Source organism: Vespa crabro, chromosome 7, assembly GCF_910589235.1.
Source record: "Vespa crabro chromosome 7, iyVesCrab1.2, whole genome shotgun sequence".
Taxonomy (NCBI): Eukaryota; Metazoa; Arthropoda; class Insecta; order Hymenoptera; family Vespidae; genus Vespa; species Vespa crabro.
In genome coordinates this window covers 2,734,844-2,752,079 of record NC_060961.1, presented here as the reverse complement: position 1 = coordinate 2,752,079, position 17,236 = coordinate 2,734,844, and the positions used below count along the sequence as shown (strand labels likewise).

General features: G+C 32.8%; 1 protein-coding gene across 2 annotated transcripts; it reads left to right on the top strand.

Annotated features, from left to right (window-relative positions):
- The first annotated feature begins 10,055 nt into the window (after positions 1–10,055).
- On the top strand, positions 10,056–12,869 carry LOC124425369 (caspase-1-like). 2 transcript variants are annotated; one of them, XM_046965634.1, is made up of 4 exons: positions 10,056–10,326; positions 11,027–11,241; positions 11,586–11,954; positions 12,028–12,867. In XM_046965634.1, the coding sequence occupies exons 1-4, from the start codon at positions 10,271–10,273 to the stop codon at positions 12,318–12,320; spliced, it is 933 nt and encodes a 310-aa protein (XP_046821590.1). In that variant the 5' UTR covers positions 10,056–10,270; the 3' UTR covers positions 12,321–12,867. The 2 variants fall into 2 exon arrangements, with proteins under 2 accessions (XP_046821590.1, XP_046821589.1); XM_046965633.1 differs by lacking the exon at positions 10,056–10,326 and adding an exon at positions 10,798–10,960 and having other exon boundaries at positions 12,028–12,869.
- Positions 12,870–17,236: the final 4,367 nt, after the last annotated feature.

The window sequence follows — 17,236 nt, the reverse complement described above, 5'->3', positions numbered from 1 at the left end:
TCACGATGAACGGCAGGATATATTGAAAAGCCATCGAGACGAAGGCACGGAAAAGCCGAATGAATAAATTCAATAAACCGTGCACCCTCTCTTCGAAAAAAAAAAAAAGAAAAAAGGAAAAGAAAAAAAAAAGAAAAAAAGAAAAAAAAAGAAGGAAGGAGAAAAAAAATAAGAAAAAGGCCAGTGTGCTCCGCTACGTACCTATCTACGTAGGTACGTGAGTTGCATTAAGCTTAATATAAAAGATTAATATCGCCGTGTGTATTTCTCTGGCAGATATATAGCCACGTAAATTACGATGAACGTACCATGATCTATGTTACCTTTTACTCTTCTACTGTAACGTTATAAGAGAGCCCTTCGTGAAAACTGCTTACAAGTTGTCTTCTTTGAAATTATTGAAGATAGAAGAGTTGAATTATCTTTCATGGAAATACGCAAACATTCTATTTAACGAAGAACATTAGATTCCCTTTCAAATAATCATTTATTTCAAATGTTATTTGTACTTTAATCCTTGGAAAAAGAACAAAGTCTTTCGACAAAGTAAGTAAATCGTGTGTCATCTAATAATCTAAAAAATACATTGTTTAATGAAATTACTTAAAGATAATGTTACGACATTCGCCATGAATTATATGTAAAGTGACGAAAAGAAATAATGGGAGTTGAATTGAACGGAAACGCTGTATTTGTTTTTTCTTTTTCCTTCTTTTTTTCTTTTTTTTTTTTCTTTTTTCTTTTTTTTTTCTCGATAAAAAAGAGAATAATCAAATTTTTGTTTGATTCTTATTAAAAAGAGAGAAAGAGAGGACGAGTGTGTTTGTGTGTTTATTTATGTGTGTAAGAGATAAAAAGAAATAAAATTTGAAAGAAAAAAGAAAGTATAACTAAGCCGCTTTTGTTTGTACGAAGTCTCTTCTGTGCAAATGACATTAACGAGCTCAGGAAACCCCTCAAACGTGTATCTTTAACGATGACAAAAAAGAAAGAGAGAGAGAGAGAGAGAGAGAGAGAGATAGAGAGAGAGAGAAAGAAAGAGAAAAACATGAGAGAGAAAGAGAGATGAGTAAGTACATCTTCGCGATCGAAGACACTTTCCTTCTCTCTCTCTCTCTCTCTCCCTTTTCTCTTTTCTTTTTTGTACTGTCAAACTATTTTAATCCCGTTTGGTAACACCTGGTGCTCTCAAAGCACCGACATCACGATGTCGACGGCCTCGTTAAGTGTCGCAAGATATAATCCAGGTTGCACGGATGCAAGAGCACTGAAAGTTGAGTCAAAATCACGCGTGGAAGACTCATCCGACGAGGGAATGTATTTTTAATAGCAGGAGAAGCGAAGCGTTAGCTATAGCTCTACCGGTTGATATTATAATCTAAAAGAAAGAAAGAGATAAAAATTCTTCAAGGAATATTCATAAAATCATTTTCAATATATTCAAATTGTTGAAATAATATTTATCGATATATAGAAAAAATTATATAGAAATGTCTTTTATATATAAGATAATGAACTCATGAAGATCGATCATTAGTAAGTTCACTGATAAGATTCATTCGAAATTACGGGAGAAAACAAAGCGATAACGATCCGTTGAATTCGGGGAAAGCAACGGATCTCGAGTTAATTAGGGATTAAACGAAGCCTCTACCCAATCCACGTCGAGCCTAATCGAGAATCGATGTCGTTTGTGCGGGCGTTATTAACGGCAGTACAGTGTGCTCGTGGTTGATTGGTCACCGCGAATCAAAGTGCTACCCAACACGTCGTTTAGTGCGTATCTGCCGTTAGTCCCGTTTGTCTCGTTCACGCGTATCTGTCAAAGCAAATCAGGAAGTCAAACTACGAATCATGCGTTCGATTACGAGACGAGGCCAATTACGTGGGAATGTCGCATTTCAAGATGGAAATACCGAAGCACGTTTGACATTTAACAATCTTTTTTCCTTTAACATTTTCTTACGAAGCGAAGGAAAGAAAAGAAAAAAAAAGAAAAAGAAAGCTAGTACAAAAAAATAATACTCGTTTTATATCAATGATATTAACAATAACAAAACTTTCATATATCTCGTTTCTTAATGATTAAAAATACAATGCATTTTAAAATAAGTCGCATTTATTAAGTCGAATACTCGATTCTTAACGGCAAATAATAGAAAAATATTCAAATACATCTTTCTTTTTATCAAGGTCTAATTTTTTTGTCATTTTATTACTGCATTACTTTTTTTTTTGTCTCTCTCTGTTCATTCCTTTTTTCTTTTTTTTTTTTTTTTTTTACTTCGGTCGTGTTAAGATAGAAAGGTGATAACTATTGTCGAACCAAGTTTCCAATTTAATTACTATTTGTTGCTAACATCCGCCAAGTAATTAGAATTGTCGTCAATAAATCATTTGGCACTTCCAGGGAACTCTTTGCTGTAATTACTTCCTTGATGCTCGACATCAAAGAACATTGAAGCTGGAGGGCTACGAACATTACAAGTTACATAAATACTTTCAACCCCTTCGCGACTGTTAACACAAAGAAAGGGAGAACAGTCACGATCGTGTCGTGACGCGTACAACGACATAGTTTAATTTCGTCGTTTCGCACTTGTAAAGTGACTCCAATTTTATTGTTAATGAATTTATTTAACAAGGTTCTTTCAGATCGTTTGCGAAGAGGTTACATAAACGTATGAAATAATGAGTAATGGTAGAATCAATGTTTCTTTTTTGAAACATATATGCGAATAAAAAGTTCATTAAACCAGCGATCATAATTAAGATTTATTTTCTAAAATTATTGATGATACCAACAGATGTTTGCATTTCAGACCGTAATCAATATTAAAAATAATTATAATGAAATATTCAATGAATATTTTTATTATATTAATAACAATTACCATATTGTTTATATTAATCGATTCGAATGGAAAACTTTATATTATATATTACGTCACAAATAGACCATATATAATAATCATTATTTCTCCATCAATATTAATACGCATAATATCAATATACGATATTCATAGTAAATCAAATCCTTTGACACGTTTAATAGAACCTTAAAATTCGTCAATCTGAATTGTTCACTAACAGCTGTTGATAAAGCGAATAAACCTCATCAAAAACAAAATTATTTACCAAAACGATAGAGAGTGCAATGTTCTATTCCATATAACTATTCCCGATAACACGAAAATATTCTGACGTGTGTGGAACCGAACATCGATCATGAGTATCGACAATTTTATGAACAAATTCCATCATATAAAATTTGTTTGAGATTAAAAAAGAACATCCTCTTTACTTATTAGAAATCATAAGATAAGAGTACTCGCAAAAAATTTTAATGTTAATAGATTTCAAAGATAATTACATTTGATAGTATTCAATTAATAAAAGGAGAAAAGGATCGTAAAATAAAAAGAGAAAATAACGTTGTTCATTTATTCATTAAATCAAATATAGGATGTTAATATGATAGATAAGTGATATGCGAAAAGAAGTTGGTAAATACGTACGTACGTATTTCATGAATAAAAAAAAAGAAAAAAAAGAAAAAAAAAAAAAAAGAGAAAAAAAAAGTATACTTCAAGAGTAAAAGAGGAATGATGTAAAAAGAATAGAAGATGATGGAGGCTCGGGTAGTACACCTAATTAGTACCATAACGAACCTACTGTTTTACCAAATCGACGCGGAGTTATTGTTTGCTTAATAGTCGATACTCGGTATACGAATGGTGGACAATAATTTTGCTGGTAATTTACGTATTGTTCGTAACGGAGCACTGCATTCAATTAGTTTCGTAAAAAAACGGGCCAACCACTCGCGGTAACGATGACGGTAATGAATGGAGCCTACAACGGAACCATCCATTTCCCCATTTCGCTCGTCGTTTCGTCGTGTTTCAGCGTTGATTCATTTCGATCAGTCACATTTTAAACCACCATCTTCTACTCTTCTCACACTTTTTTTCATTCTCCCCCACCAACAACCCTTCTTCTTCTTCCTCTTCTTTGGGTTTGGTACCTTCGAACGGCGACTAAAAAACGAATGTTAAGAGCACTCGCGAGTTCCACCCTCTCGTCTGGCCTCGATTATACTCCTTACTTTTTCTTCTACCCTCGTAAACTCCGTTACTTGGGGATTTCTTTAGCCTTCTCTGATCTCCAAGGCAACGAGAGAGAGAAAGAGAGAGAGAGAGACAGAGAGACAGAGAGGGAGAGAAAAAAAAGAAAGAGAAATAGAGAAAACGAGAGGGCTGAAAAATAGACTGGATGGTTTAAAAATGCGTTCGTATCGTAAACGCGACCGTATACATGTTTCACATTTTTCAAAGTAACCGTACACAAATAGCACGTTTTCTCACTTTCTGTTGATTAAAAAATAAACAGATTTTTCTTTCAAGAATCATACATTTTACTACGTTTCATTACATTTCACTTGATAAAAAAGTGATTATATATATATATATATATATATATATATATATATATATATATATATATATATATATATATAAAGGAATAAAAAAAAGGAAAAAGAATAAAAAAAAGGAAAACAAAAATCGAAATTTCCATGATAAAATTATTTATACACTAAGAACTCGAACTAATCTTATATAACTCGAACGCAACGATCCTAGTTGATTAATATCGGTCGCAAGAATTAATTAAGATAAGTCTTGTCGTAGTTTCGCTGAAAGGACAATGCAGGATAACGGCAACTCGGTAACGACATTCGTATTTCTCGGTTTGAGAGAAGTGAATAATGAATACATTGGACCTCCCAGAGAGTATTAGAATATTAAGACCTTGACCCTGAATCCCAGTTGGGACTAATTGCTGTAAAACCACACCCTAGAAGCTAGAAGATGCAAAGACGACATGGTTTAAAGTAGGAGAACATCGATCTGAATACCAGACTTGAATACCAAGACGCCCGAATGGTTTTCTACTTCAATAAAATATATTGGTATTCAGTGAATCCCTAAGAAATAGAAAGTATGCACGAATTTTCAAAGACCGTCGATATCTAGCAACCGTATCTAGCTTTTCCTAGCAGCTCGTGCATTTAATAAAATAACTTGTAGCGAACTCCTCGGACGTTTTCGAGTTATAGTTAGCGAAGAGGGAAGAGGTTGCCAAGGTACCACCTTACTTTCTACGCGGTAACTGATATCAGAAGGAACTTTTAGTTCCGCGGCCGTTACAGCTTCAACTCGAAGAACTATGGTCTTATCTCTCTTGGTCCGTGACTTTGCCTCTTCATCCCCTCCTCGTCCCTTCTCAACCTCCTCATTCTAGACCTGCTCGACCTCGTACCATCGTCCTTCATCTTCTATTATTCTCTCTTACGCTTTTGTTCCTTTCTCTCTCTCTCTCTCTCTCTTTCCTCTCTCTTTCCTCTCCACTCTATCTATCCATCTATCTTTCTCCATCCTATCCTACAAATCGTCGACCTTATTGTAATAACGTCACGTACGATATATTTTCTTCTTTTACCTTTAACCACAACTCCTCTTTAGCCTCTTTTTATTACTACTTTGGAATAGGAGAAATTGTGTTACGATCATAGATATTATGAAATACGTAAGAATTATCTATATCGACATTCGACCGAGAAATTTTCTATGAATAAATTAATCATTCGATTAATCCAAATCCGAACAGATTTTCAAAGATATCATAAAATATTACATTAATGTCATAGCCAATATGAAAACAAAATGAAAAGTATGATCATTTAATTAACAATTCCTATCATCAAAATATAATTACTTCGAATCGTGAAATATACGGATAATTAAATTCTACGATAAGTTGAAAACCATTCGGTTAACGCGAATTAATTTCACCTGAGCATAATTATTCATTCATCAAAGTCTTATTAATCTATCAAATTACATGTGACTATATCACGAGCTTACATAAATAAACAGGCAAATACTATATTGCAAAGACATAGGTCGTGGAACACGTTGCTAGAGAACTCGCTTGCCTCCGTTCCTGTGGTTTTGACAGGGCCAACCATATATCCTCCGACGACACCTGCGCGCACATTTTTTAATGCTCGCGAGTCCGCCATCGGACTCGGCTCGGATATGTGTCTCCGTTATATCGTGCCAGTACGTACAACGGTTTAAAATAATTTAGAAGCATCGCACGCGGCCCAAACGGCCACCATCGTCGTTCTCTTCCTCCTCGTCAGTATCCTCCTCTTCGTCCTTGTCCTCGCCGACGAGAAAATAATGAATGCATGAGAGCAGGCAGGCCAACGTGTCGTGCACACGTGTTCGTTGGGATCCAACCCCCGAAAGAAAGAGTGAGAGAGAGAAAGAGAGAGAGAGAGAGAGAGAGAGAGAGAGAGAGAAAGTGAGAGGGTGGGAGAGGGTGGGAGAGGGAGGTAACGTCGCAACCACCGTTCTACCTTGCTGACAGCGTTTCCTCCGTTACTCTTTTTTTTCTCCCTACCGGGAAAACGCCTCTAAATATTTACGCGGGAAGGGTAAGAGCAGAGAGGGGGAGAAAAGAGTGGAGAGGAGCAAACGCGTACCTACACTTTATTTCGCACGGCCAGACACGTGCACGACAGCTAAAAGCGACGTCAGGACGTTTACACGAGACGACGGGGATGATGGTTTACGAGCGAACCACTGTGTCACCGTTTATTGTTCCAAACTCACGTCGAAATCTTCCGGTTATACGATCATTTAAAAGATATAAGAAAAATATTTAAAATACTTGTATATAATAATATCGAGGTTATAATGATTAATATAATTGCAATATTTCTTTAAAAAATTGTTTCATTTATCAAACTTTCTTTCAACTCGTCAAATTTGAAAGCTACGTATTCAGACATTATTATCGTTCACGCGAGCCGATGGTCACGTTTTAAAGTCGGGTAGGTATATTCGGCGGGTCAGCCATTCTATTTTTGGCAGTGTGCCGCGCGACATTAATCCTTGGAGACCGCAGACATAAAGGGTTAGGCTAGGCGAAAGGATATGTGGAAGGGTGAGAGAAGAGTAGGTAGGGAGTAGTACGAGAAGAGAAAAGTCCGCTTCTCTCCATTTGGGTTCCTCTCACCGCGACGAAAATACCCCTTTTGTTTCTTCTAATGCCCACCCATCCCTCTAACCATCCTCTCCCTCTCCATCTCTCTTTCACTCTTTCCTTGCATCTCTCCCTCTCTCTCTCTCTCTCTCTCTCTCTCTCTCTCTCTCTCTCTCTCTCGTGCGCGCGCTCATTCTCTTCGTTTTTCCACCCGGTTGTCTGCTCTTTTCGTCCTTTCTCTCTCAGCTCGTCGATTCTACTCTTTCTCTTTCCACCCTTTACCGATCGTCCCGTCTTCTTCCTATCTCTTCACCTCTTTCAGCGATAGTACCATCACTACCACCACTACTACTACCACTACTACTATCACTGTCACTACTACTACTACTACTACTACTACTACTACTACTACTACTACTACTACTACTACTACTACTACTACTACTAGTACTATCTCAACGACTCACCTCCTCTTTCCAGGATAATGAAAGGACTCTCGAAACGAAGTCCATTGACGACGCAGTCGAGCCAGCTCGTTTAATCCGCTCGGAGAACAGTGGAATCCGCTCGTATATCACGCGGAAATAAAGAGTTTACCGTCCGTCGCTAAAAGCATTACGCTGTGATGTGCCACGGAGATCCGTGAAATCGTTACCGCGACTAAATGAACCGTACCGGCGAGCGTCATTATGCGTTTGCCGCATCCAAAAACCATTCGTGCTAATCCGTTTCTATGTAGGACATATGTATTGCAAAATTGGTAATTGTTATGTCTGCTTGTTCTTAAATAATACAGACGAATATAGAACTTCCTGGTTGAATTTAATTTATTATTTTTATAATCGTCGAGATAAGGTAATGTTATACCAAAATATAATAATTAAATTAAAACGATCAAAGTACGTCCCCGTTGTGACTGTAACAGGAACATTATAATATTGAATAATATAAGAGAAAGATTTTCGCATTAAAATGCACTGGATGAAAATTCATAATTTTCTGAATAACAAAGGAAATGAGGACGTTGTAGTATGCGTACCTAGTTTCGTGCTTCTTATATCTTCAAAAGGACAACTCGCTACAGGAAAATATCTCTCACTGTGAAATATACGAGTGACGAGGCTCTTTGAAACATGTTGCTATTTAAGCGAGCATGTGAATATTACACAAAGTAACCTGTATTATCTGATTAATTGGACATTATTCCCCTTCAAAATTTTTCTTTTTAGCGAACTCTTTCATTATTTCCTAGAATTTATGAAAAGATCTGTATGCATTTTTGTCTTCACAATTCTTCCATTTATTCCAAATATTTCAAATTTTCAAATAAATAAACGTAGTCTTTGTACATTGATCATTTGAAAAATATCGGTATCGTCGACATAAAAAAAAAAAAAACAAAAAGAAAAAAAAAATAGCAATACTAATACGAAAACATTCGGTCGGAAGTCTAGACAAGCGGTTTTCCAATACTCCAAACGTTTCCCTGAGTACCGATTATCGGCATGAATCGCGAATCGGTCGAATTGAAATTCCAGGAAATACGCGAGAACGATTTCGTATTGCAGAGAGAGAGAGAGAGAGAGAGAGAGAGAGAGAGAGAGAGAGAGAAAGAATAGGATGCTACAGAGTTGGACCTTTAAAGTTCGAAGATCGTTGCTTTCAGTGAGAAGAAGCTAGCCATATCTGGGATACCCTGGCGATCGTGTGGAAACTGTAAGTCGTGAACGTGAGCCATCGAGGATACGTGATCCTAAGAAGTGGACAGTCGAGCAGCACGTTCGACTATCACCAAGTAAAGCAGGCTTACCTCGTAGCTCGCTTCTTGAAGCACTCTTTAAGCTACTATCTACAATACAACGTTGACTATTCGTTCTTTTCTCTTCTCTAGGGACATGACTAGGCATGCAACTCCTATTCTTCTTATACTATTCATCGAATCGACAAATAACATGAAAGATCGGATCACGAATGTCGTATACGCTGAACTTATACCAACAATTCATTCATTAATTATTAATACGAAACAAATTTAAATTATAGAGACGTGATAAAAAAAAAAAAAAAAAGAATGATACCATTAATAACGTAGTATCCTATTTTTTTTTTTCTTTTTTTTTTCTCTTTTTTTTTTTTTTTTTTGATTATTATTATTATCATTATTATTATTATTATCATCGATATATGAAATACATTCAATAATTTATGATCATTCATTTTTATTCGATAAGAGGAAAAAAAGAGAAAAACATTATCCTAAGATATATCATCTCTTAACCACGAGTTTACCCCAGTAGTGAGTTTGCAAGCGTGCTCGACCGAGAAAGAACGCGGACAGTCAGACGTCTCGTCTACGCGTTTTACGTGTATTTCCGCTTTCGTTTTAATTTCATCGCTGTGGTATGTCCGGCTGGAAAACTGTTGACCGCATTGTAAAGGCAAAGACACACCGTACCGTCTTCTCTACAAGCGAGCATTTTTGCATGTGTCTCACTGCATTATGCATGCGGCATAAGGATGACATTACTGTGCGTCCATTTCGGGATGCATACTTCTTTTTCTCTTTCTGCCTTCCTCTTTGTCTCTTTCTCTAATCCAAACTTCTCTCTCTCTCTCTCTCTCTCTCTGTGTGTGTGTGTGTGTGTGTGTGTGAGTATGTAATCCAAACTTACATATTCCAAATATAATTTTTCTTTTAATTTTTATCCATTTTATTATCCTCACTTTTTTTAACGATTTCTCTACTATCTGATTTATGAAATAAATAGACCAAATAAATCTATATTCTTGTAAAGATTAATTAATATAATCGAGAAATATTGAATTTAGAATTAACAAAATATTGTTGTTCGCGAGTAACAAAATGTACTTTATCACTTGCAATATCACAATTGATAAATGCATAGAGGAAGGAAGATTATGTAATTCGGATGTTATCGGTTTTGATCGGTTATAATCGGAGAAGATAGATAAGCCATTTCAAGCGATAATTGAAGAACGGTAAAGTAGAAAATGTTATCGCAAAGAGTAGTCGTTGCATAGAAACTGTAAAGGCAACTCGATTTCTTCATTCTTTATTTATTTCTCTCTGACTCTCTGTTTGTCTATCTGTCTGTCTGTCTGTCTGTCTGTCTATCTCTCTCTCTCTCTCTCTCTTTCTCTCTCTCTCTCTCTCTCTCTTTCTCTCTCTCTTTCTCTTTAAGTATTTGTAAAAATGAATATCGACGACGAATTAAAGAAGGATTCAGATTTGTTCGATGCCGATCCTAGGTGAGATTGAATTTATCGATTTCAATATTTGAAGGGATTAAGAAATAATTTTAATTGTTATATAATCTTCATTATACGAACTAATAGGAAAATAAGACCGTTCGGATAATGGAATTTTCAGATAATGGAATACAGACTTTTCTTAATTTAAAACCATCGGTCTTTTTTCTAATGCCTTATATGCTTCAAAGTGAAAATACACATCTTCATTGTTACTTTCATTGCATTCCTCTACTATTTCAATATTTATTATTTAAAATATTGTTAATAATAGCCTTCTCGTATAGTTTTTATCACTTTAGACGTCATTTCTCATGACGTCATTTTTTATCGTATTTATCACACCCTACTTATCTATATAATAACGTAATAATATAACTTTTCCAAGTTCTATAGTTTTTCGTTTTAATAGTTGAAACATTTTAAGTCATTATATCATACACTAACATCTCCAATGTCAATTTCAAATGAAATTTTATTTCCATTGAACTTATAAGTATCATAATAGTGTCTGATTACATTGTTGTAATTAAAGATAATATAAAGTTTAGATAATAGAATGTTTGATTAGTAGAATGTTTGGATATCATTGGTATTCGGATATAATGTGTGTTCGGATAATGAAAGCTTTACTGTATGTATTAAAAAAAACTTTACTTCTTCTAATAAATTAGATTCTTATCACGATATTTTAAAACAGAAAAATTCAAATAAAAAGAGTCTATCCAATGAATGGTGAGAAACGTGGCTTGGCTATTATTTTTTCTCACTATAAGTTTCTAAAACGTGGTAATCTACGGGTAGGAAATAAATCAGATCGTAAAAAAATGAAAGCTTTACTAACAAAATTTGGCTTCGAGGTAATGATTTGTAAGGATTATCCAAAACGGAAAATATTCAAAACATTGTCTGAAGGTAATCTTATTAAATAAACTGTTTAATATATTTTATTTGGATGTATATATATATATATATATATATATTTCTTTTTTCAATCACTCTATTTAAATTTATCTTATCTAAAAATGACATATTTACACGATAAGTAAAATATTTAACTTGGCGATACATTGTATCGATAAAAATAAACGTGAATCATAATCAGATAAAAGATCTTATAAAAGTAAGAATTACGTGCGGATTACGTGTAAATTGTGTCTTGACGTATTGAGTCTTATAAATTTTAAACTTCATTTTATGCCAATTAAATATCCACTACGTGCTTTATATTAAAATTATCAAAACACTTCTTTTTACAGTTTCACGCATGGATCATTCTAATAATGATTGTCTCATAATCATTGTAATGTCACATGGTGATTCAGGTATACTTCGGTCATACGATGAAGATTATGATGTCTGCAAACTTTGGTCTAAGTTTACAGAAACTAAATGTCCCTCTCTCAAAGGAAAACCGAAATTATTTTTTATACAAGCTTGCCGAGGTAATGATACTGATTCTGGTATCAATTTGGAATATCGAAGTGAAACACACCATCGAAATGAATTACCACCTAATTCCAATAGTACAACTGACGTAATCAATTTCAAATTGACCCAAAAAGATATGGAAATGTTTCTTACACCAAATGAACCAGATTTCTTAATCGGATATGCAACCATAGCTGGTAAGCGATTATAACTTGGTAGAACTGTATTATTAATCATTATTAAAAATAAATCAAACATTTCATCAATTAGGTCATTGTGCATTTAGAAGAGATAAAGGATCCTGGTATATCGAAGAACTTTGCACGATATTTAAAAGATATGGAAGAAAGTACGACATATTAACTTTACTCACTTTCGTCGCCCAACATGTCGCACTGAAATACATATCTTTATCATATGAGGAACCGAAAAAGAATGATAAAACACAAATACCGTGTATCACACATACATTAATCAAACAATTGTATTTTTTTCCTGAAGAAGCCGAAGACGTACCTGTGGATTTACGATTAGATCAATACGTAGATACCTTCGAGAAATAACAAAATGGATTTTATGATATTACATCAGTATTATATCATTTAATGGTTCATACTTTCGAATACAAATAATTTTAAATTAAACAACAAAATCCAAAAATAAATTTGTTTATGTAATCAAAGAAAAAGATTAATAAAGAAAAAGACAAAGAGATGGAGAAAGAGAGAGAAAGAAAAATGTCCTCTTGGTTACCGCAAACTACACAATAGTTGGCCGTTTCATAATAGCAAAGCCTTGGGGCTGTAAGCGAACAGACGGGAGTGAGTTTTTCCTTCGTTTAGATTCAAGTAGACTATTCTTATTGTTAGTACTATTCTTTCGTTGCCATGACACGGCTTGCCTTTTTCCTATTCGAATCTTTTGGCTCTATTCAGAATTCCAACTATTCCATAAACTTATTACCTCACGGTGTAAAAAGAAAAGCGAAACGAAAATATACCAATTTAAATTGTTTTCCTGCACGATAACTTCGAACTTATTCGAAATATACAATTCTTTATATTGGAGATAATACATTTGAATATACACGTTCACATACAAAATAAAATTAAAAAATGTAAATGCGTAATAATTATTTGAATACCGATCGAATCTTTTGATTTGTTATTCGAAACAACTGCAATATTATATTGAAATTCTTTAAAATTTATCTAAACTTTTTTTTCGTTAACAATTGCAATAATATTCGGTTGGATCGATTAAAATGGGGAAATTCTAGATATGTTCGTTTTACCTAAAACGCCAATATATTTTGTACTCCACGTTCCTGAAAATAGTTGGGTATTCGTGCTTTAAAATGGACGGTCGGTGGTATCTGTTTAATCGGTAGGTTCGAAGATTTATAGCATGGTACACACCGTTACGTTTCATCGTCCAAAATCATTTTTCGATTGATTATCGTCGTCCGTCCCTTTCTTCTTTTTGTTTGCTCCATTCTTTCGCCTGGCTATATGGAAAAAATGTTTCCATTCGCGTTTCTATTTCTATATATGCAAGCCGTTGATTGTATCCATCTGATAGTATACTTTACATATATGTGTGTATATATATATATATATATATATATATATATATATATATATATAAAGCGGCCTCCAGCGTCCGGTCAGGCCAGAGAACTACGCCCCCTGAACCACAGTGAAAAAACTTCACATTTTCGCATCTTCAAAGGCTGAAGAGATCATACTGCTTTTATACTTGTTTTTTATGCATTAGATTCGACCATCAATATTCTTCATATTTTAATATTAAAATATTTATTATAAAATTTTTTATTTTTGAAAATAATCAAGTAATTTATTCGAAATTAAAAATAAAATATCTTCGTATTTCAAAAATAATTCTTATGAAATATCGATAAAATCCATTCGGCCATTTCATGAATATTTAACATTAAAATGTTTATAATAAAATAGATACCATTTTGAAAGTTTTTCGGCAATTTACTTGAAAATTGTATACACGAATTTTCACTATAGTATATAGCCTACGTATAAAACTTTGTTAGATTTGGTTTTGAAAATTTGTTACTATAGACGAAAAAAGTTTATACGCATACACACACACACACACGCACGCACGCACACACGCACACAGGAATTGTCATATACAGAACTTCAAAGAGAATTGACAAATACCATTTCTATCAAAAGTTATAGCTAGCGAACGCTTTTCGTTATAGCGATTGCATAAAACACTTCCAGCATTTGTATCTACAAATAGGAACTACAAACTTTCAACCCACAAATAAAATCGTTGAATTACACTAAGAATTATTTAACTATCTAGAAATTTATGATTAACTATATCTAATAGGCCTATTTGATTAAATAATAAATCCTACGAGACAGCTTGAAAAGATTATCATTTAAATATCTATAGAAAAACGATAATGATTTCTCATTATTTTCTAATATTTAAAATATAAATTAAAAATTTCTTAAGATAAATTTTATTGATATTTAAAAAATGAATAGAAAATTATACGATGAATAAAAAAGATTGAGTCACCAGAAATCCAAACGCTAAAAATCTCTTATAACTTTATTAAAATCAATTTTTCAAACTACATTGATTAAACGTTTTTGACTCAACTTAATGACTACTGTATATTTTCTAAATTGTGAACACAGTTTAGGATTTTTATTTAACTCCCTATATGCGTTATATCTACAATGTATCTCTTATTTTTAATATCTTTTCCTATGATAATAGCAATTTACAATCACATATATACATACACACACATACACATACACATACACGCACATACGCATGCACTCGTACACATTATCAAACAATTAAGAAAGATCTACACATTCTCATATACACATTGTTATATTCATCAATATTTTTCACGTAATATACACCACCTATTTTTTACTTAATTCATGAATAATTAAGATGACGAAAAGAAAATATTCGAGGAAGTAATATATGTCTGAAAACTGTCTAGTCGTCCATCTAAAAAATAAACTACAGGTGCTCGTTGGATTCGTATTAATATTCTCTACAACTTTTGTTAGATATAAAATATTGATTTCCATTAAAAAAAAAAAAAAGAAAAAAAAAAAAAAGAAAAAAATTGTTATAACTGCGGCCTTTACGAAATAGCTGCAATAAATATTGCATTTCACCCTCAAAAAACTAACAACTTTTATTCGGAACATTTGTTTATAAAACAGATAGAATCGGAGATATTTGACCGTATCATTTTAAATGAGACACTCGGTATAAAACGAAAAATCCAAAAGAACGAGAATGACAGCCAGTTGTAACAGAAAGGCTTTGTATCGTCGGACCACAGCAATGCCATCCATTGCGATCGAAAATCCGTTTTAAATCCTAAAATTCAAGAGATAGAGAGAGATAGATAGATAGATAGATAGATAGAGAGAGAAAGAGAGAGAGAGAGAGAGAAAACATTCGTTACATCCAGTTTGTTCTTCGTACCGAACCCTTTCCTAACTTGAATATCTATTGTAATTGATCGTTGTAATATATCTCTGTAAAATGGTTCAATAGATACATATACATAAATCTTTGATATGATTTCAAGAAAAGAATGACGTGTTTGACAGAAGAATATAACATTTTTAATTGTTTCCAATCAAAATACAGATATAATATAAATGAATTAATATGATGAATCAACGACAAATGGATTTATCAATGAGAATCAATTGATCGATAGATTCGTTTCAGTTATAGAAAAATCGTGCTTGCTCTTACTAATAACGAAATGATCGTTCAATCGTAAGCAAAGTTTCTTCAAGGCCTTTTCCATTTCCTCGCAGGTCACGCAATTCTTATCAGACATAATTGCCATATTTTTCGCGTCTTCCAATGATTCATCAAGGATTCCCTCAACGATAGTTGACAATACAGCTTCGGCACTTCTCGATAAAACGTAATTTCCATTTACTGGTATGTCAAAGAAAAATAAAAAATAGAATTATGGCACTATACTCCATTCAATAGTAACAAAAGTAACAATCGAATTATTAAAAATACTATAATCACAACCAAAATTAATATATATATATTACTATACATAACTAATTAAAAAATATATTACAATGTTTGCAATGTTTTTTTTTCTCTAATATTACCACTAATATATCTAACGAAGTTAATCTCTTTCATAGTCTGATTATTATTAAATTCTTTAAATATTCATTTTGATCAAGTTGAATAGACATCTTGCTTTCTTCTTTCCTCTAATTTAAATTCGAATCAAATTTTTTCGATTGATATTCTCTTCCCTTTTAAACATTCTTCATTTTCCATAATATTTGGAATATTTTACGTAAATTTGGAAAATTTCGATAAATCCTCGAATATGATCGGATTCAAGAGGATAACATATATAAGCAAAAATTTTTTTCACAAGACGCATCATTGAAAATGTTCGATCATTAAAAATCACTGCGTTCTTTCGATCTTTCGACGAAGCTCGTTGTAAATTTCCTAAATATAATTACTTCAAGTTTTATTAAATTTAGTCTTTTAGTTTTCTCTCTCTCTCTCTCTCTCTCTCTCTATCTCTATCTCTCTCTTTCTATCTTTAATATAATATAATACAAAGTGTTATTGAATCCTTCTGTATAGTATATTAATAGCTGAATAGGTAGAATATTTCGAACTTTGATTTTTTTTCAAAAATTCTATCACGTGATTATACAGTAAAGTACATAGATTTATTATATATGTGTTCTCTTTGAGTTTCGAAAAGTTAGAAACTAATATATCGATTATAACTAGTATAGTAAGTATAATATATAAATCTTTAAAATATCTCGCGAACCGACAGGATGTGTCGCTGTACATCTACTTTCATTTCTCTTTCATAAATTTGCCAATGCAACGAAGAGAAGATACCATAAAAGAATAATAAAAAAAGAAAACAAAAAAAAAAAAGAAAGAAAAAAAAATGTAGGAAGTGTTTCAAAGTAAAATTTCGATGGTTAAAGTGAAACGTAACGAAAGAGAAAGAAAGAAAAAATTGTGGGAAAGCTCGACGAAATCTTTTCTTTTTACTTTACTTCGTATGATGAAAAAATCATCTTTTCATCCTGTCTACACGTAGACATTTAGACAGAATGACAATCTACACGTAAACGTTTTCTCCGAGTTTTCATCAATTTACTTTTAATTCGAAATATAAAACAACGATGTGCTATATAATATGACACAAAAGAAAATTACTTTTATATATAAAATTACGTATATATATATATATATATACGTACGTACATATATACATTTATATTTACGTAACGTATACCTAGAAATAATTGTTTTTATATAATTTTCAATCTTCTGATAAACTTATTAAATTTTATGAGAAAATTTCGCAAAAGTTTGATTGAAGTATGATTCATTGATGAAGTATGATTCATTTATCTATAAAAAAAAA